Below are 23,378 nucleotides of genomic sequence, written 5' to 3'. Positions count from 1 at the left end.
GCCAATCAAAAGCTTGCTAAATTGGACTCGATTCAGGTACAATTTATTAAACTTTGTATCGGGGCTCTGCAATCTTCCCCCAATAATGCAACCTTGGTCGAGGCTACGGAATTCCCATTATATTTGAGGAGAAAATTGCTTCCCTGCAATTTATTCTCAGGACTCTCTCTCTTACCTCACACCCACTCCTTCCAAAATTACAATTACTCGTACGCTACTATCAGGAATGAAGTACTCCCCTACGCAGTTACCCAGCCCTTGTCTGGGAAAATAATTACTTTATTTCCCTTCGCACTTCTATTATTCGTACCCCGTCCAATCTAATTATCTTCTTCCCTTTCAAGCAAACTATTATGTCCCTTCCCTTATTTTACCATCATTCGGTGGTTATCAACCTTTTGGTCCGTTCGGGGCACACCGTTCTAGGAAGTGTGTAAGACTAGCATTGTCCCAGGATGTTCATTACCTTTCCCCAATATTCTATACTGATGAGTCCAAACATCACAACCCTCCAGGTGTAGGGGCTGCTGTTTTTTCACCCGATTTACACATTTCAAAACAATATTCACTCCCGTCGGAGACATCTATTTTTACGGCGGAGGCTTTTGCGATCCGTCAAGCCTTACTATGCATAAAGTATTCGCAACTAGACAGTGCCTACATTGCATTTGATTCCCTGAGTGTTCTCCAAGCTTTAAACAATCCCAGTTTCCGGAAAAATTGGTACCTACGTTCAAAATCTTCGTATACTTTGTTTCGATTTACATCAATTAGGTGAAAGGGTTTCCTTACTTTGGATTCCTGGTCATTCTAATATTAAGGGTAATGAACAGGCTGATGCCTTGGCTCAGGTGGCAGCTCAAGGCCAGGGCATAGAGTACCATTTGGTGTTACCTTTTACGGATTTTTGGCGCGGTTGTCGAGATAAAATCAGACAATTATGGCAGGATGATTGGAGTCACCACTCGTGTCGAACAGGTCGTAGTTTGTTTACACTCCTTCCGAATATACCAAAATCTCCGTGGTTTAATCAACATTATTATACTAGATGCCACATCACTAATATTATTCATTTGCGTCTAAATCATAAGTGCATGCCTGATCAGTTATTTCGTATGAAATTGGTCAAGTCTAACCTCTGGTAAATGTCGTACTTCAATTGGTACAATTAACCATATCTTGTTTCAATGTCCGCTGTTAAGTTAGTAGAATAAAATGGTTACAGTCACTCTTTAGGCAACAATTCGCGTTACCCACTCAATTGTCATGTTGGATAATCAATCCCATGCCCACTACGGTGGTAGCTCTATTGAATTTCCTTTCTGAAACCAACACTTTCCTTTAAACTCTTTCCCTTTGTCTCTACCTTTTATGTTGACCCAATCATGTTCGTGTGGTAGCAAGTCAATGAGATAGGTCGCTCTTATATGTTATCTCAGTTCAATATGGACCAACAGCATGAAGTTCATAACCCTTGATAGGTCACTCTGGCGTGAAGCTTTGTACCTTGTGTCCTTGTGCTACTCCTGTGTGTTGTAGATTAGTTGCAGAATTCATAACCTCTCTTTTTCACTTTATCTCTTCCATTTTCACCTCCTCCATACTTTGATATTCATTATAGGGTCAGTGACTGGGTAAACTGCTATCACGCGAAGCCCATCAAATTATCAAGCAAGACAAGACAAGAGTACATGTTCAAGTTTAATGTCGATATCTTGAATACCATTTCAAGTTACAGCAGTTTGAGTGCAGCAGTGTAATTTCTTTCCTGGAGGCTTGAACTATCCAGTCTACATGGGGTACCAGCCTCCGTTCGGGGCCTGTCGTCAATGTGTTAAACCACTAGAAGATTTTAAATAAACTTAAAATCGGGAAACCACAGAAAACTACAGCTAATATTCTCAGTGGTTAATGATTTTAAAAAAGCAGCATCAATTTCTGAATCCTGGAAACTGTCATAGGGGAGAGGAAAGGTTTACTTGAGAGAGAAGGGAAGAGAACAGGAAAATGGGAACAGTTATCTGATGGTGAAGCCAGGTGCAACCTTATATCCAAGCATCATCTGATGCCCAACTTTCAAGTTCCACAGGGCAAGAAGTTGAAAAGATGGATGGAAAAAATCAAAGGAATGTTACAACATTAAACTGAACTTTCTCATTCCCACCTTATTTCCCACAGCAACATCTGTGATACAAAAATGTATCTGTGAAGTTTTAATCTGAATGGTGTGGATTTTTTTATAAACTGCCCTTCACTTTATGAATTTTCTATAATCATCATCATCATGGCCAGGTAAATTACTTGTCTCCATCTGTTTTGTATGCACATACATGTGTTTTGCTGATGATACTTTTCTTACCTGAGTATTTGATGCATTCTAGGTAGTAAGGCTGAACTCAATATAATTTTATCATTCAAAATAGATCTGTGATAGTCAGCACACATGCCCACGAGTATATATCTTTGTAGTTTGTTCATCTTTCCCGAATAAAATAAGGTTTCAAATAAAGTAAACGTAGTGTACATGGTAAGGGTTAACACCACAGCTCCAACTCCATCACTCTGCTTCTCCTTACTGAACTTTATACACAAATGTAATTTAATGGTTATCAGAGCTTCCTTTATATTAATTCCTTATCTATCTTATTCATTAAAGATTAAAACCTCAATAATAATAATAATAATAATAATAATAATAATAATAATAATAATAATAATAATAATGATAATAATAATAATAATAATAATAATAATAATAATAATAATAATAATAATAATAATAATAATAATAATAATTCAGCAATCGTTAAGACCAACCATCTGAAAGAAATAGCTGAGATAGTAGGTCTATGCCCTTAGTAATAATTCTGAGGCGGGGCTTTGCTAGGATGTTGGTGGAGGTGTCTGGAGAAGGGGTTCGCGCACGTGAACGATGGTGGAGAGCTGGGCTGCTTCAGTATGCCATGAGTGAGCAAGAGGTGCATATGTCTGTTGTGTAATGCGTCATTATAAAATTCTTGCAAAAGGTGGCTTGTATTGAATAGGTTGAACTACCATATTTATTATTCCAATTTAACTTTAAAGGTGGCGTCAAACATTCCAAAATTTTGTGATGGTTCCGCGCACAGTTTGGGGAAGGAACACTTTCACAGACTCAAGTGTATGAGTGAGCTAAAAAATTTGTGGCAGGAAGAGAAGCTGTGGGAAATAGAACCTCATGAAAGGAGACCGCGGACAAGCATCACTGAAGACAACATTGTTGCCATTCATGACATTATTGGTGAAGATCAGCGAATAAAAATTTTGTAAATTTTTTAGCCGTAGGAATAAATTATGGAAGTGTCAAACCATCGTCCGAGATGAACTCCTTTTCAGAAAATTGTCTACCAGGTGGGTTCCTCGTCTCCTCAACCAGGAACAAAAAACTTTACGCCAGGAAGTTTGTCAGGAACTCCTGCGTCGCTATCAGATGGAAGGAGAGGATTTCTCGTGTCGTATTGTGACTTGTGATGAAACTTGGGTGCATCATTACACCGCAGAGTCAAAGTAAGCAAGCATGGAGTGGCGGCAATGAGATGAAGCACGTCCGGTCAAGGCCAAAACGCCCATCTGCTGGAAAGGTGCTTGCAATCGTTTTCTGAAACTTCGCAAATGATTTGCTGGTGGATTTTCTTCATGAACAAAGGACAATTAATGCAGTCTATTACTGTCACACTTTGGATGAAACAAAAGCTGCATATTGCAACAAGCAAAACAGCAGCAACCGATCCGAAGCATCATTCTTCTCCACGACAATGCAAGGCCGCATACTGCCATTTTAATGCGTGAAAAACTGGAGGAAATTCACTGGACACCTCTGGAACATCCTCCGTACAGTCCAGATTTATCATCCTGTGACCTAGGAGGACAGCGGTTCGATGATGATGCAAGTTTGGAAGAGTTTGTGCACAACCGGCTCCCCACACGTCACTCTTTTTTTTCTATCAGGATGGCATTAAAAACCTACCAACCTGATGGTAAAAATGTGTATTGAAGGCAGGACACTATATAGAAAAGTGATATCTCTATGTGGTTTTTTTTTTTGGTTGATGCAATAAATTTTAAAAAATAATTCCTGTTTATGTTTGATCCACCCTTGTACTAATGCCATATGATTGTTTTTATCTTTGTAATTTGCTTTTAAGGCTGAAGGGCAGAAACTTGTTCCTTTTATTGTCTTAGTTCTTCAAGTTTCTTTAAGACATGCTGTGTATTGACCAAGGTGGGACCTTTTAATTGTATATTTTGTCGTAATACACAGTCAGTAAAGAACAACCTAAACATAAAGATTTATAAATTTGGTCATGTGATGTGACACCCTGAGAAGTATGGTATCCTCTATCTCAGCCTGCAGGGAAAGATATGTGGAAGAAGCAGCCCGGGCAGATGAAAAATCTTGTGGCTGGGAAACCTATGTCACTGACTCAACAGCTCTTCAGATCAGTCATCAGTAGGATGAAGTAGCCAACATCTAGTTATGGACATGGCACTTTAAAAAGTTGTAGTAGTCTGAGTTTTAATTGAACAATCCTTATTACTCTCCACACCACTATTTCTAGCACAAACTATATAAGTATTTGCCAACAACTCTGTGTTTTACTTAAACTTGTACTGCACACAGGTGTGTAAGTAACAACACTATTACTACTCATTGCTTCAGTACATCTCTTCAACGCTGCTAACATTTGCTGTGCTTCTTTCTAAGTATGGCTGCACCACTACTGGCTGGAATAGGAGCACTGTCAAGTGGCACTGTAGACATAACTCTTGTTGGAAGAGGTAGAGCAGCTCTCTTATAACGAAGATGGCGAAGTGTTGACATTTTCAAAGGTCTTTCAAAATTTTCTGATATCGTAATGTTACAAAAATCACATCTAAAGCTGTCTTTGACATGTTGCCGGAGATGGAATATTATCATAGACTTGTACATGGTTGTAAATGAACAAATGGTACAATTATACTGTTTGCTAGGAACCTCACACTCATTTTCTATACTTTTATCTTGGTAAGAAGGTGTATTTGTGTTCTCCAATATGATATGATGAGCTTCACGAACTGGTTTTGGTTCATTGGGATTCTGGACATCACTAGTCTGTTGCCGATGATCAGAAACATTCTCAACATCATCTTTCTGAAAACAAATAACGTGCAATATGAGATTGTGTAAAATAAGACTCTTGATATTTAAATAATCAATGAAAGAACCAAAAAATAACTAAAATAAAATCTTGTTACTATTATTATTATTTATTATCCAAGTACAAACCCTATTTTACACATGGTATATTAGGGCTATAGATAACAAAACTAGATCATTACAAATTATAACAACTAGGACTTAAAACTGGAATGACTTGTAAATAAAATGGATAAATTTAGCAAATGCATTATAACAGCAACTTTTTTGAAATAAAGCATTAAAAGGTGCTCAATATTGTATATCACACATATTTAAGTAAATTACTAATTCATATCTACTTCTTTCAAAAATTGGAGAGTCAATTAAAAGATGATAAACAGTTTGTGGCATTCCACAGGTACAAATGTAAGGCTTCTAGATATAAATTTTAAACCTCTCAAAATATGATCCAAATTTTGCATGTCCTGACATAAACTATGTTAAAATATGGCCATATGTTAATCTACTTTTTAGTCTAATCTTTGGAAGGAAAAAAATCCTTGTAAACTGACCTCCTGAGCTAATAATCCATAGCTTATTCCATATATTCTCTGTATGTATTTTCAGTTCTATTTCTAACAAACAACACACGGTACTTGTCACATATTAACAGAGTCGGGGGTGGTTGCAGGCGTTGCAGCTTCTTGGGCAAGTTCATCAGCTCTCTCATGCCCCTTTGTGCCATTATGACCTCGTACCCATTTCATGCAGATATGCTTGTTTTAGTTAGTAATCTTATCACTATTACAATCATTATTGATTTGTTTTAGAGCTCAAGGCATGTGCAGTACTTGGCTGTAGAAACTGTTGTTCAGTAGCCTGTGATATAATAAAGTCTACATGATCTACAGGTGATATTTACCTCCCCCATGGCACAACAGCCCCAGAGGGCGATGACTACCAAGTGACTGCTGTTCGGCCTGAAGGTGTCGTGTGGTCAGCATGACAGATCCTCTCGGCCGTTATTCTTGGCTTTCTAGACCAGGGCCACCATCTCACCGTCAGATACTTCCTCAATTGTAATCACATAGGTTGAATGGACCTTGAACCAGCCCTCAGATGCAGGTAAAAATCCCTACCTGGCCAGGAATCAAACCCGGGGCCTCCGGGTAAGAGGCAGGCACGCTACCACTACACCGCGGGGCCAGCAGGTGATATTTACATTTAACCTGCAGTTGTGTGCCCGAAGTTGACTAGTTAATTTTTGTAACTGCAGCAGAGATGAGCTTCACATTTTTCTTATTTCAAGTATTGGAAACGAAAAGAACATTTCGGGCATGAAACATTTCTTTCAAAACGCTTCAACAGAAAGTTCCAGTTGCCTCCCGTAGTACAATGAATAATTTCAGGAAAAGAGTACCAGCCATACTAATTGTAGGCATAATTATGTACGAATGGGTCAGTGTACTAACTGATTGAGCAATTGTTTTATGTTTCTTACCAACAAATGATAAGAGTCCTTTTCGCTTTCATTTTGCACATGAAACCACTCTGATCAGTATTGTATATTGAAGGGTGTAGTCTAAAAATCACTCTGTAGCTGTTTCCACTAATTTCTTTTGAACTTTATCTTTTTTGTCTTTTCCTTGCAGATACGTTCAGGATACAAATTTCGTAATTTTTTTACTTTTTATTCCGTACTTTTTCTTGAAACAACTCAACCAACTAGCACATGCGCTGAAATTAGTTCACCACATTGAAATCTCTCTTGAAATTTCCAAGGCCCACAGTCACAGGTCTTCATCGCATACATTCCGCTTCAGCCTTCTTGCTTCTGTAAAACAAGAAAATAATTTTGTATGCACCAATTTCCTGTGTTCAGTGGGGCTTACTGATGTAGATTCTAACTGATTCTTCCACCTGTACAGTTGTCGTAGTGGCGTCACCTTACGACAACTTTTGCAAAGAGTGATTAATGAAAGCCGCTTCTTCCCCCCCCCCATATTTAACCATAAATAAATTTACAGCTTTTCTCTTGTATGCAAGATCTATAGTATCGTTTGTTTCATTTTCTTCTGTGGCCTGGAAGAATAGCTTGAGCTAGTAGATTTGCTAGGTGATTGTGGTGACTCTTAACTGGATTGACAGGAATCAGACTCGGGGCTCAGAATCGGATCCGTAACGCATCGTGTTCCTGGCAATGGTGTGCTGCCTTCTCTTTAAGATAATGCAGATGAGGTGTCGTTGCTTCCACTATCACTTTCGCTGTCACTATTTCTCTCCAGACATGACTCCGAGACGATCCTGACACCCATGGAATGATTTTCAAATAGTTCGATCACATGTCGATCTATCTCCCTTCCTTCTGAAGTTATTTCACAGGAAGAGGAGAAGCCTTTTTCACGAAAATAACATAAAGCATATTTTAAAACAGCCAGATTCATGACTGCTCTTTCAAAGAACATGTGTCTACTGGCTAGCGCAGAAAGCTCAAGGTAAACCGGTCGCTTCAGCTGGTCACCAGGGCTGTCCACGTCGAGCTATATGCTAACGCGTGCAATTCTATTAGACATTTCCGTATCGATTTCAGGACCATACAGATTAAAATGGCAATGATATGAAATTGAAATTGGTCTATGTGCTCTCTGGGTACATTTTTTAATACCTACTTTTAGGATTTGTATTACCTCTGAAATTATGTGTCAAGGGAATTTTTGTAGATTTCTTTATTTTATGAATTTTGCAGATCTAGAGTTGTGTGTTTAATTAAAAGTTTTAGTTTTAAATTATTTTTGTTTTGTGTGGGGATTTCTCCTTATTGTAGCACATATTGTCTGGAAAGTAGTTGATGCCTCCAAATAAATAATAAAAATAAGTTACAACTGTATGTATTTATGCATCGCCCTACAGATATGATGTACATGGTTCCAACTGTCTGACCAATTTATAATGAATGTTTCAGAACAGCAAAAGGCCTCTAGTGCACTTTTAAGCTAGTTGAGAGAAAATCTCAGTTACTCACTCACTTAGTCTGTAGGCTTCTGAGGAACGTGAAGTTTCCGTGCCAATCTCACAATCCTCTTCCATCCTTTTCGATCTTGAGCCCGCTCTTCCCAATTATCAATTTGGAGGATCCAGCATACCTCGTTGATCTCCTTCTTCCAGGTGCTTCGGGGTCTTTCTGAAGGTCTTTTCCCATTAAGAGATCCCATGTATAGATCTACTGGTGCTCTGTTATCCTGCGTCCTCAGTACATGTCCAGCCCGGCACAGTCTGTTGGATTCTATCATACCCATTATAGTGTGTCGTTGAGAGAGGGTGTAAATCTCAGAATTAGATCTTTTCTGCCAGCTTTGTGAGATAGGATCGAACCATGGGCCAAATATTTTTCTATAAACTGTAGTCTGGTGTCTTATGTTTTTGAGTGTCTTGATTCTGTGGGTCTTGTTATTTAAATCCTCTACTGTGAATTGTAGTTCCTTCATATCTTCTTTGATTTCTGTAATCCACTTAATATTACTCTTCCGCCTTTAGGAGTAGGAAAATCTCAGTTAATCAGCAAAATCAATTATCTTGCACTAGTACAGTCCCATTACTGCTGGATGAGGGTTCTACAGCATATTTAAATATAAGAGAAAAAGAAGAGTAAGTCTGGATGTACATAAACTTACAGCTAAACAAGAATGAATCCTGTTCAGATGAATGTTCATCATATATACTTCTTTCCTTTACTTTCTACCTATAGCAATATTGAAGGTTTTAAAGCATACAATGCTATCATACTGTAGTGTTTATTTTATTTATTTTATTTACATTTTATGGCCTTCATTAGTCTATCATACAATGGATTTTTCGATTTTCTCTCAGCCCAGTACTTCTTCATTCTCTCAGATACTGATTTTCTCTCCCTGCCTGAAATCACTCTTCCCATGATTTGTCTGTTGATCTTGGTCTGTAGTCTGGTGTCTATGTTTTTGAGTGTCTTGATTCTGTGGGTCTCGTATTTTGAATCCTCTACTGTGATTTGTAGTTCCTTCATATCTTCTTTGATTTCTGTAATCCACTTAATATTACTCTTACTGTTCCATAAATTTTCTATTAATTATACTGCTGATTCTATTTTTGGGTGATCTAATTAGGTGACCAAAAAATGAGCTTCATTTTTTTCTGATATTACTCATTACCGGTACTGGTTTTATTTCTTTGTAGACTGTTTTGTTAGAAACTAGTCTCCAGTGTCCATTTTCCTGGTATTTTTTGTTTATACATGTTCTGATTCTTCTTCTATTTTGAGTATTTTGTCTATTGCTGCAGTATTAGTTGTTTTGAAAATGGTTTCACTAGCGTATGTTATTTCTGGTTATATAACTGTTTTATAATGCTCTAATTTTGTGGCTATTGAGAAGTCTTTTTCGTTGTACGAGTTCTTGGTGACATATTGAGCTATGGTTAATTTGTTTATTTTATTATGCCATGTTTGCTTTTCGTTAAGGTTGTATGTTATAATTTCACCTAAGTATTTAAATTTATCTATGATTTTGATTTCCTGTTCTCCTACTTCAATTTTCTTTACGAGTGGTTGGACGGTTAACATGATTTCTGTTTACTCAAAGGATATTTTGAATAATAATAATAATAATAATAATAATAATAATAATAATAATAATAATAATAATAATGTTATTGGCTTTACGTCCCACTAACTACTTTTACGGTTTTCGGGGCGCTGAGGTGCCGGAATTTAGTCCCACAGGCAGTCTTTTACGTGCCAGTAAATCTACTGGCACAAAGCTGACGTAATTGAGCACCTTCAAATACAACCGAACTGAGAAGGATCAAACCTGCCAGGTTGGAGTCAGAAGGCCAGCGTCTCAACCATCTGAGCCACTCAGCTAGGAAGGATTTTTTGAGGCCAATTTTTGTGCTATTTCCTGGAGTGATTTACTTTGTTGTCGAGTTTCCTGAACACTGTTATATAGGAGAGCAAGGTCATCAGCAAATCCCAGACAATTTAAGGTTATGTTGGGTCTTTTTATCTTCCAATTTTGATGTTCTTTTTTGGTTATCCTCATACCATTCCCTCATTATATATTCCAAAGCACAGTTGAATAGCTGTGGTGACAAACAATCCACCTGTCTTAAACCAGTTGACTACTGATTGTGTGTTGGTTAAGGTGAGTTCAATCAGTTTGATTAATTTCAGGTGAAGTCCAAAATCTCTTTATATTTTCAATATTAAAGTTCTATGAATACAGTCATATGCCTTCTTAAAATCTACAAATGTTATTGTTAGAGGTTTGTTTTGTTTTCTGTAATATGCCATAACTAATTTTAATGTGATGATTTGTTCTGCACAGCCTCTCCAAGGTATGAAGCCTCCTTGATGTTCACTTAATTCTTGCTCTAATCGTTCTTTAATTCTGCCATACAGGATTCTAGCAAATATTTTGTATGTACATTCCAAGAGAGAGAGATACCTCTGTAGTTATGTGGATTGCACTTATCTCCTTTTTTGTGAAGCGGGTGAATGATAGCTGTTGTCCAGTGTTTGGGAAAATGTTCTGTTGTCCATATTTTTGACAGAGCCATGTGTAGGGAGATTCGAACTTTGTCACTGACATATTTCCACATTTCTGAAAAAAACTGATCTTCTCCACATGTCTTGTAGTTTTTCATCTTCTCGACTGCTGTTTCCTCCTCTTGGAATGTTGTGGGGTTTAGGTATTCAGGTTTGGTTTTTACTGTGGTGTCTGTGTTAATTTTTAAAAGTTCTTCAGGCTCCTCACAGTTCAAAAGTTTACTGAATGCTTTTGCCATAGTTTTGGCATTTTCCTTATTCCTATGCACCATTTTTCCATCTTCACTTTTCAACATGAATGTAGAGAGGTTGAATTTCTTTAGTTGTCTACCAAAGATTTTATAGTAATCTCTAGAATTGGTTTATGGTAATCTTCTTCTATTGAGGTAATTATCTTTCTGAAATTGTCTCTTAATTTTTCTAATAGTTTGGGTGAATTTTTTCCTAATATTTTTGAGGTTGATGGCATTTTCTTCTGTTTTGTGAGTTTAAAATTTTAACCATGCCCGGTATCTTTCTTCATGACACTGTCACATTCTGGTGTCCACCAAGCATGTCTTTTCCGTGGATTTAAAGGGCTAAATTTTCAGCCTGTTGTTTGAGAAATGGTATAAGTTCTTCTAAATCATCTGTTAATTTTATGGTCCGTGTGACTTCTTGATATTTGTCATTTCTTATTAATTGGTGTGGATCGTAATTCCTTTTTCCTTTATTGTTTTTTTTTTTTTTCTTCATTTCTTCTTCTTTAATGATCTGTAGTGTATTGCAAGCTCATTAAAGTGAATACCTAAATGTCAGAAGGTGAAGGAACTCTTACTCAACAGCTCATGATCCAAACATAATCTGTGCCTTAGCTGCCTGGTTAGTGATTCATGTGAATGTCAATAGCTTGCAAGTAAAGCATGTTTGAAGATATTCCGTTTTCTTGATAAGTAACTGAATTTGCAATTTTCATGGCTCATACATCTAATGTTAGGTGTAAAAGAACTGCGTATCTCCATTTTTAAAAATGAAATTAATACTATTACTCAGCAGATACTGACATCCTGAAAAGTACTGCAAGTTTGATTAAGAGCCCCATGGTAACATAACTAAAGTGAAAAGTGGTTTTTGATATTTTTAACGGTTTACAACTTAATTGAGGACAACATTTTAGCTGACACCCCAAATAAATAGTGTGGCTATACACTGACTTTCGGGGAATAATATTTTTCTTTTAGAATTCGACTTAAGTCTGTATACAGAATATGTGAAGTGAAAGGGGGAACTTCAAACTGATCTTAACTTTCCTGCTTCCTCCTTGGGACTAGCTGAGAGAAAATAAAGAAAATATTTGGCGCCCTTTCCCAAGTCATATTATGAACAACCCTACTTCACAAATTTCATGTACAGAATCATTTATATACAGAGAAAAGGAACATGATACATCATACAATTTGTGTACTTAAAAAATAAAATAATCCATCAGAATAGGCACATTAGCATGTACTTACCACCTCTGTACTATTATGACGAATCACCATTTTGTTACCTTCTCCTAAAATATGAAACAAAGAGCAGTCTTAGGCAAAAATGGATAATTGGACAACAAGAAAATCATTTTATAAAGCCAATACACTGTATCGTTCCCATAAATATACAGGGTGGCTCACTTAAGTTTTCACCTACTATACCATATTTTCTGACTATGTATTTACCAACTGATGAGCCCAACTTAGCACACAGGGGTGAAACGCTAGCAACCAGGAATGAGTTAGCTGGAAAATTTATAATGTCCAATAATGGACCATTTATATTGTTATTTGTGGTAGACAATTAAATTGAAGCAAGTTGGTTCTTGGTAAGTAGATGATGTGAATTCGTGAGTTGTTACAAGGCTGAGGGGGACATCTACAGCTTGAATCTGTGGACCTATTAGTCTGATGAAAAGAGCTTTTTGTCAATGGATCAGTGTGAAGTAGAATGCTCAGTGTCCAATGTGTAAGTGTGCTCGAAAACTTATGTCGAATGTCTTCAACATTCAGAATATTTGCTCCACATTCAATGCTCACTTTTGCCAGTCCTATATGTCTGTTGTTCTTCTTCTTGTTCAGTCATGAAAGAGATGCACATTGTTTCAGGGATACTTCTTAGCTCTTTGTCCTGATCCACCTTGATGCTTCATAAAAGGCTATTATTATGATGGGTTCGCCACACTCAAAGGCATTTTATACTTAACTGCCAGGTTTCAATGAGGATGCTCCTAACCAGGAGAACAAAGGTTTTTTACAGCTGCCCCCAACAACACACAATGCATGTTGGATTTCAGTGGCATTTTCTCCACAAAGGAACCAACATACTATTAAAGGGACTCCTCTGCTAAAAGCCGTTGACTCCTTTAGAGAGTTGGGTTATTTACTGCCACCCAACACTCGACGTTGAATTGCTGTCTGTACAATCTACTCTATCCCATAGCAGGTAACCCTAACCAGTATATATAGGGTGGTTGGAAACAACGTGAACCAAGTATATGAGCGCTAGAGGGTTGGTCATTCTGATAAATAATTTGAAAATTTTAATATGATACCTCACGTCGTCGTCATTTTATTAGCTGCTGAAGTTAGCGAAACAGATTGCTTTATGGGCGAATTCAAATGGGCTCTGTGAGCAGTGTTGCTAAATCTGGACATGGCTTAAGACCAACTTGAGAGCACTAATCGAAGAAACATGGGAGGGATTCGAGCACGGACCTCAGAATTGACAGGACCGCGCCTTAGAAGGTACGCTACGTTAACATAGGCTGGAACCAATGCTGCATTTGTGTTTAGTGCTGATTTCTCAGCATGGCTTTCAAGCCTGTCTAAGGCACCTGCAGATTTAGCAACATCGCTGTGGAAAGCCCATTTGAATTTGCCCACGAAATCTTATCCAGGATTGGACAAGCAAAAAATATGTTCAATACCATGAGGACCTTATTCACCAGCCGAGAACTCAACCTCCAGCTCAGAGTTCGAATGCTACGTTGTTATATTTTTCCTGTCCATCTGTATGGTTTCGAAGGGCGGACGCTTAGCCCTTCATTGGAGAAGCGGATTGAATCTTTTGAAATGTACTTATACAGAAGAATACTCCGAATATCTTGGGTAGAAAAGAAGACAAATGAAGAAGTCCTCAACATCTTGAACAAGAAGAAAGAGCTTCTCATAACCATCAAGGAGCGTAAGCTCAGCTACCTCGGGCACATCATGAGAGGTGAACGATACGAACTTGTCCGACTGATCATTCAAGGGAAGATTGATGGGAAAATATCTGTGGGAAGACAGAGAAATTCCTGGCTGAAAGACTCGCGGCGGTGGTATGGACATACGTCCATAGAAATCTTCCATGCTGCCATTTCGCGTGTAATCATAATCAATTGGATCACCAACCTTCAGAGAGAAACGGCGTCATAAGAAGAAGACGAAGGGATCTGATTGGCTAATTTCAGAAGCTGATAAAATGACAACAGTGCGAGATATTGATTTATTTTTAAAAAATTATTTATCAGTATGACCAACCTCATGTACCTGGTTCATGTTGTTTCTGACCACCCTGTATATACATGTCTGTGGAAATAACTATTTCACTGTTGGTTGCCTACGATCAACTCTGTACGAGACATAAATGGGTATATTTCTGTTAAGAGAAAACAACAACTTGGTATCACTGCTTCAGTACTTATTGAAGCATGGTACACATACTCAACATTCTTTCATGTGCATCTTATTGTGCTCTTAGGCGGAAACTGCCTATTGCCATCTTCAACACGCCAGATGATTTTTGAGGTGAAAAACTTACATGGGCCATCCTGTATAAAAGTCTGATCTACAAAATGTCATCAGTATGGAAAAACTTCTGGCCACAAAAGTGCTACAAATTATACAGAGACAGGTGATCAATAAATAAATAAATAAATAAATACAACTGAACATTACAGAGAGGTGATCAATAAATAATTAAAACTGAACAATACAGACAGGTGATCAATAAATAATTAAAACTGGATAATACTGGGTGGGCCAGACTCAATTAGGCAGTTTTAACTGATAAGTGTTAACAATTGCAATGGCTAACAAAATTGGAATCGCAAGCACGTAAAGAATCTATTTTCAAGATGGTGGTCGACCTGGGCACCATATAAGTCAACACTGTCTTGCAGATGCAAAGCCAGATCTTCACATGCCATATTCACCGGAACATTATTGAATTCCTGAACAATTAATTACTTCATGCAGATGTTGCACACTGTCAATGGGTTCAGTGTGCTCCTTGACTTTGAGGTAACCTCAAAGGGTTGGGTGATGAGGGTGGTCACTCCAAAGGTCCTCAATGGCCAATCCAGCGTTGAGGCAAAACTTCATGCAAGATCACCCGAATAATGTTGGCAAAGTGTGATGGGGCACCACCTTGCTGCCAGCTCTGTTCATTAAATTTCTGTCTCCTCTGAAGCTCTGGGATGACACTTTCTGAAGCCACCTTAGAGGAGGAACGGGTCAATCAGTCCTTCGTACATCACACCACACCATCACTCCCGAGAACTGGAAATCATATTCAATGGTGGCATTGGGGTTCTCTGGCTGACAAAACATGCAGTTGTGTCTGTTGACGTATCCTCATGTATGAAATTTGGCTTCACCAGTCCAGATGTTATTCCAGATAAGGTCAGGATTCTCCTGAAACTTGGTCAACATCAACTCGTCAAACTCAAGTTGCCTGTAGAATTCATCCTCGTTAAGAATATGAATAAGTGTGGACGGTATGGCGTCAGCTTCATGTCACTCAAAACTCTCTGCAAACTTGTCCTTGAAATGTCCAGTAGGCACAGAAGATCAGCAAAGAAAGGCTTTGCTCTCATCACCCACCCCTGGAAACTGCAAGGATGTTAGTCAGCAATAGCTTTAATACTAATGACTGCTGGAGACAGACATGGCAAATTAAAGCTAAGATGGAACAACTTAAGATACCATGTATATTGACCAAGCCACCTGGCTTTGAATTGTCACACAAGATCGATGATGATGATGATGATGATGCTTGTTGTTTAAAGGGGCCTAACATCAAGGTCATCAGCCGCTAATGGTACGAAATGAAATAACAAAAAATTCAGATTCATCCACTGACCAAAATGAAATAAAAAATGTCATGAAGAAAAAAAAAACAAAAAACAGTGGATCAGATACAAAAAAAAGATCGTGAATAATAGTACACAAAACAAACCAACAACACGTACATTTTCAACTGAGGAAAGGGCACGAAGATCAGAGCGTCTGAAGAAGTACTGGGAGGACCGCAAAGCCCGAACAATCCCTTCAAAGAGACCTGAACGACGGACTGACTAAAGTGATCCTATGTGGTCATAAAAGAAGAAGAAGAAGAAGAAGAAGAAGAAGTACTACTGATCAAGGGACCACTTATAAAGCACAATGATGCTTGATGTCTATAGGGGTGCAAAATCCATGACTAAGGCCCCACAGAATGGTACATGTCGCGAGTAAAGTAGAACCATGGTATTTGTCATTTTGGGGTACTAATCAAAAGTAGCGAAGACTCACGGTGTTCCACACCAGATGGTACTACTCACAAGTATTGTACTTCGTACAGGTAACGCAGACCTATGGTGTTTCACACACAATGGCGCCACTTACAGCCAACGCAAACCGATGAGTTTCCTCACTTAGGTGTACTAGTCACGGGTGCCGGTCCCAAGGGCCCCATGGTGTTCCTCACATAGTGAGTACTAATCACAGGCAACGCAGACCCACGGTGTCGCTCATATAGTGGTACAACTCACAGGCTACGCCCAGACCCGCGGTGTTGCCCACATGGGTACAACGCACGGGTACTGGAATCCACCAGGCCAGGCTTTTTACTGCAACTAATCACAAACCTATTTCGTACCAAGTTAGTGATATTATTCGCAAGTACATGCAACCCATGGTGTTCCCCGCATGATGGTACGAATCAAGAGTAGTTTCATGGTTCTAATTCAATCATCCCTTGGTCGCCCCTTGTAGTCGCCTCTTACGACAGGCAGGGGAAACCGCGGGTGTATTCTACATGTGCGTCCCCCACCCGCAGGGGGTAGTGTGTTTGGTCCACGAGAGGTATTTTATTTCCCTCAAGTCCGCCGCCAAGCCGGTTAGGACCCCCCTATCCGCCACCTGGGACGCGCCACGTGGGAGTATCACCTCTCGCCTGCATAGCAGGTTCGTGGCCACACAAGATCTGGTCGGTTCTTAACCGAATAGGAACCAACACTGGCAGTTGTGCAGATTTCTTGCAGAAGTTGAAGAAAATAACTTCTCCAAGTTGTGAGTGTGGCGCTGAAAAGCAGACTGTTTGCCATGCAGTTCAAGAATGTCCTCAAAGAGCTTCCCCTGGTGATCCAACAGAGTTCCTGGTTATGACGGAAGAATCAATAGACTAAATTTGTGGTCTGGATATTAGTTTGTAATTTGTGATAACTGTATTCATTTTTAGCAATGTAGCCATATGTTAAATAAATAAACTCATAAAACAGTGTTCTCCCCAGAAATTTTTGGCAGTTGGGTGGCAGAAATGAGCAGTTAGGTGGGGTATACTATGTAAGAAATAAATATGATAAAATTTCAATTTATTCCCTTCAGGACATTAACAATATCAGACAAGTAAACATTAACTGGAAATTTGAATTTTTTTAGTGTTATAATCATGAACAAGACATAACAGAGTATTTTGAACTTCTAGTGTTCTGCTGCTAATTCATAACCATGATACAATGGGGCTTACCACTCAGTTGCTGTGAAGAGCCATACGGGTTTGCAACATGATGCAAAATAGAGTGCTTGCATGCAATTCCATACTAATCCAGGCACCGCTCACGCACACTATGTGACAGTCAAGCTAAACATTTAATATCTGATGTAACTGATGCAGTTATGCCTACAATAATGATGATTTATCATTTAAATAAACAGTTTTTCATTATTTTAATTTGGAACACCCAATAACTCAGATATGAACTAACTAGCACATATCTAGGTTATGTTAGCTGGGCAGTCTATAAAAATGGCAGAGTGGTGCACCCATTGAAAAGGTGTTAGGGAGAACACTGTATAAATGCCTGTCTTTGGCTGGTGGTTTCATGACTGAAAAGATAAAAAGGACTTAAAAATGTCGGTATTTGCAATCAGTGAAGGTAAATTATGATTCCATTCTTGGAACTTGATTTCCAACGTAAATTTTCTTACGTTTCCACCATGAAAACTGAAGACCGTATAGACTGAACAAGAACAACAAAACTGGGCTTAAACTCAGTTTTCACTGAGATGCTAAACATATAACAATATTCCTGTGGGAAAAAAAAGGGCTAGATTTTTAACAATTTAACATTCAGAAAGCCTAGTTCAAAAGCAATATTATATATTTTTTATGTTTTTACTTTTGACCCACAAACTGGATAATCTGCACACAAATAATCAAGAGTTTACTGTATTTGCAGTGATATGGAATAAACTTATTTCCCTATTCAATAAAACCTACCTATCTACAAGAAGGCACAGAACCTAATTGCCCAACTCCAGGAAGAAGAAAGTAAGGAAGGCCTACGGGCGGTGTTGCCAGCATATCGGATTCTGCTAAATTTGGCGGAATTGGAAGACTGTCAGCGGAGAAATATATAATTTAGAGGACAGTGGAATTTTTGGCGGAATTCTATATTTATTATAGCGGAATTTAGTGTTTTGTCCATTTTACGTTCTTCTTTAATTTGTACTCCAATCAGTATCCGAGCCATTCCGTATTTCTTGTCAGGAGCTAGCAGTCACATGAGGAAAACATATTATTTGGACTTGATGTTATGAGATCATGGTATCATAAACTTCTAATGCGTGGGGAAAGGGTACTTATCTCTTAGTTGACGAATGACGACAGATAATGAAACTGTGAGAGAGTAGCGTTTATATTTATGCTATGAAGGAAGACCGTTTAATAAACTGGCCTGTTCTGTGTGTGGCCCCTGAGGTAGAGGATTCACCTAGTTTGCACTTGGCACTAAAATGCCTACAAGTTTTAGCTCGCCGGCTCTCAGGCAGGGCATTAATCCCCGTGAAACTCACAGATCAGGTGAGTGCAAACGTTTATTATTATTATTATTATTATTATTATTATTATTATTATTATTATTATTATTATTATTATATGGCCGATGACCTTCGATGTTAGGCCCTTTAAAACAACAACAACAACAACAACAATAACAACTATTATTATTATTATTATTATTATTATTATTATTATTATTATTATTATTATTATTATTATTATTATTATTATTATTATTATTATTGCTCATTATTTGATATCAGATTTCTTGGCGGAATTTTAGTGGATTTTAAGTAGTATTTAGCGGATCTCGAAAATGTAAGTTGGCAGCACTGCCTACGGATCTCCTTCAAGAAGACACAATACATGATCAACATCAAAACAGCACCCAGATGGATGAGATTTGAGAGAGAAAGGATTCAGAAAGTGGAGAAATTCAAATATCTGGGGGAGTGGATAGACAATAACCTGTCCCAAAGAGAGGAACTGTTATTGAGAATCAACAAGATGTACTTGGCATATAAATTAACTCTGAACACTTACAACAAGAAGAATATCTCAATCAATGCAAAACTCAGACACTACCAAACAGTGATCAGCCTGGAGACTTTATATGCAGCTGCAAGTTTGAACCTGATAAAAAAAAAAAAAGGATTGGTCAGGAAGTTGGATCTGGTGGAGAGAAAAATTCTGAGGAGGATACTGGGACCCCAAAGAACATAGGATGGATCATACAGAAAGAAAGGAAACCAAGAATTATATCTCAAGATGGAAAAGGTCTCAGATACCATATGGAAGAGAAGAGCCATGTTCTTCAGACGTAGGTATCTATAGAATGAACCAGGGAAGACTGACCAAGCAGATGATAACATTTTTTTTTTTAGATCAGGATAACTACAGTAAGCAGACTCGGCCAACAGCTGGAAACTGCAAATGATGATGATGATAAATATAGTGTGCTGGCACCAGGAAGTGAAGAAGAAACTGGACGAAATGGGAATGCATGGAACGGAAATCAGCAACAGGGATGCTTACAAGTCGAGGATCAAGCCCACAAAGAGGTTTCAAGAAAAAGTTAGATCCCGTATCCAAGCACCATGGACAGAAGGAAAAAGGAGATTGCAGAGTGAAGGAATGAAGGAGTACTGGACAAGGATTAAAACCCAGAAACAGTTGAAGCTGAATTTGAATTAATGTGGGCCATAGTCGGCCAAAACGGAAGAAGAAAACTTACCTGGATGATCATGGTGATCTTGGTCTGTCCTGCAGGCCTTCTGCTTTGTACTACATTTCTTACGCAGGCAGTTGATGATAGCAGTTTTCAGCATTGCCAATTCCATTTCAATGCGGTCCATGTAATTAAGGAGGCGTGTACATATCGAACACAACACTCCCTCTTCACTGACCATCACTTCATTCTCTTCAGCTGTCACCTTTATCAGCTTCTGATAAAAGTGCATTTTGGAAGTCAAGGTCTGAGAGTCTAACACTGTACCATTATCTGTATAGTTGTTGCATATCACACAGTCTCCTTTAACAAGACCACCACTTCCTTTATCCTCATCACCGTCTTGCTGGCGAGTTCCTTCTTCCAAGCTCTTCTGTTAAGAAAAAAGAATACAAATTACAGAGAAATATACAGTATGGAATGCAAGTAACTTAACAAGTGAAAAAATGGTTGAGAATACACAGAAGAAAAGAATAAATAAAATATAAGGTAGAGAAATTTGTATAAATTAAATAATATTATCATATATAAGAGAAGCAAACATTCTAAAAGTGCTTTTTCAATAAATTTGACTTCTGACAAATGCAGAAAAACAGATTTTGAACAAAGGTAGGCTACTACACAAACAGAACTGGGTTCATTTTAATGCTGGTGTGATATATATACGTATATACTAGCCAGATACCCGTGTGTCACTATGGTATTATACCGAAATTGTACTGAATGCTTACATTTTACATATAATCCACAGAAATTCATGATCTGACTCGTTTTCTGAGAGAATCCACCAAAATTTGCGATCTGACTTGTTTTCCGAGAGATTACAGCAAAGTTCCTCCCATTTTTCAATCTTTCTTTCCAGCAATGGATTTCGTATCCCGGTCGGTTGGGTCCCTAAATCTTTGCCATCTTTTCCTATAAGCATTTTTAATATGGATCAAACCCTTGAGGAGATCCGGTCTGGTGTCCGTAGTCATTACCCAGCCAGGACCCGTATCCAGCGCGGTCCGCACATTTTGAAGATGGTCCAGAACATTATTATTATTAGGATGGGTGATATTCGTTAAATTTAGGTTATTATTATTATTATTATTATTATTATTATTATTATTATTATTATTATTATTATTGATGTTTTGGACCCTGCAGCAAGATGCAAGACCGCTACTTAGCGGTACATTACATCTGCTGCCATTGTCATTGCTGACAATATAACCAGCACCATTGTGGCAATTGTTTATGTTTTCTACAAGTAATGCAATAACCACCGTTGATTGGAAAACAGGATGTTTCAAACACAATAGTAATGATATGCCACCGATTCTTCTGACAAGATAACAAGATAATCGCATCAACATCTCATGTAAAGAAAATTAGAAAACGAGCAGTGACAGGAAGCTACACTGGGAAAGAGAAGAAGAGGTTCATGGTAGGTACACAATAAAAAAAAACAAGGTGACCATTTGATAATGCAGATAAACAAACTGTATTAGATAAATATAATTGACTTTGTGCAGTACACACACATATATAAGATCTGAAAATATCACAGATAAGCATGGACAAAGTCCATTATTAGTGTTCCTATTTTTTTTTTTTATAGAGAACCAAAGTTGTGATATTCACCTTGAAGGTGGAAGTACAATAAGAAGAGCAGTTAAAGAAACAACTAGCCAAAATTTTTACAATTTTCAACATTGCACATACATTATCATGTTTATAGTATTATTTTTAGGAAACAGACGGAAAGTTTTCAAGAATGACATTTTACCATAACAGTATGTACAATATTTGGCCACGTATGAAATACAAACACCTTCGGGGTGTTTAATAAAAGCCTAACAATTGAGCTAAGAACAACAAAGTAAAAGAAGGGGGGAGGGTAAAAGGAGGATAGTAATAGCCACGGATAAGAGAGGGGAGTAAAGTTTGAATCCGACTGCACAACTTAAGAAAATTCATCCACCCATTACTGTCGTTATTAAATGCACTGAGCCATTATGTCCACAATGGTCACTTCCAGTCCACATTAAGACTTTTCCAAACACATGTCGTGAAAAATCCACTTAAAGGGGGGAAATTGAAAATTAGTTGAATTATTTGTATGAAGATACTATTATCTCAAAAATGAAAGATGTTGCGGACGTGAAAATTGGTATTTGGAATTTGCTTTGAAAGTAAAGAAACATGTATTCCTTTGATTTCGGAAAATCAAATGAAGGGGGGGGGGGTGAAATAATTGAAAAATTAATTTAATTAACTGTATGAGGATACTTACATCTAATACAGTAAAAACTAAAGTTGTTACAGACGTGAAAATTTGTATTGGAACCATACCATCCACCCCATTGCCCCATAGATCCGTACAACAGAAACATACCCCCAAAACTGGGTTACCGCCATTCAGGACCATACGCCAAGGTGTTCGATGGTATGGGACATTTTCAGACTAGAGTCAAATGCCACCTCATCTGGAAAGCGAAGGAAAATATAATCCAAACTGATGGGTGAACAAATGCTCTTCTGACCATGCAGGGATCGTATTTGTGCAGGCTTGAAAACAAAACTTTAGCAGAATTCATTCCTACAAGAGCAGTCAAGCTCACCCTCTCAGCAAACCATAAATCAAACGTTTGTAGAGCCATCCTTCTAAATGCTGGCTGGAGACACTTCATTTAAAACATTCTCAAAGCAAGGCATTCAGTCTCCTTGAGAAAACGTCGTGGTATATATATATCATTTCTACCTATATCATATTGTATTCAAAGCCTCATTTGCTTATACATTCTCTGCCCATTTACTTCTCTTTACATCATATCAAACCGCTATTCATTTTATCAATGTCATATCCTTACACATGGAAGACCCAGGTTCACAACTAGTCGATAGCACAGAAAATCATCCTACGGTTTTCCTACAAATCTGAATGCAAACAAAAAAAATGGATCTGAACATAGCCGTTAACTATACTCTAATTAAAAGAAAGGTATACAATTCTTGACATACAAGGAAAACCCTGTCTAAAATAGGAGGGCGTGCATTCGAGTCCAGGAGTGTCCACATCACACAATCTGATATAGCCATCTCTCTCTTCTACTCATGCAAATTTACTTTAAAATCAGAGTGCATCTCTACTCCCACAATTATCATACCAATACAGATATTTATAAGACACTACCAACATGCATTACCAACATCAATTAAATATCCCATATAAAGGAAAATATTAATTTTACCGTTTGAAATCTTCCATAAAACAGATCTATATTTTACCCTCTCAATCTAAAGCACTCTCAACTTTTCGGATATTTCAT

At 37.9% G+C, this 23,378-nt stretch overlaps 1 protein-coding gene across 1 annotated transcript in view; it reads right to left on the bottom strand.

Moving 5' to 3' along the window:
- Window positions 1–4,699: 4,699 nt before the first annotated feature.
- The window catches only part of LOC136883140 (uncharacterized), a 40,524-nt gene continuing 21,845 nt past the window's right edge, over window positions 4,700–23,378 (bottom strand). Inside the window, exons 4-6 of the mRNA XM_068229605.1 lie at window positions 20,071–20,437; window positions 12,230–12,273; window positions 4,700–5,170 (exon numbers count right to left, since the gene is read on the bottom strand). Of these exons, the coding sequence (XP_068085706.1) occupies window positions 4,718–5,170; window positions 12,230–12,273; window positions 20,071–20,437 (864 nt within the window). The 3' untranslated portion in view covers window positions 4,700–4,717. The remainder of the gene's footprint in view (window positions 5,171–12,229; window positions 12,274–20,070; window positions 20,438–23,378) is intronic.

The sequence above is a fragment of the Anabrus simplex genome, chromosome 11 (genome assembly GCF_040414725.1).
Source record: "Anabrus simplex isolate iqAnaSimp1 chromosome 11, ASM4041472v1, whole genome shotgun sequence".
NCBI classification, from domain to species: domain Eukaryota; kingdom Metazoa; phylum Arthropoda; class Insecta; order Orthoptera; family Tettigoniidae; genus Anabrus; species Anabrus simplex.
The sequence above is the reverse complement of the archived record's forward strand: the minus strand, read 5'-3'. Positions and strand labels throughout refer to the sequence as shown.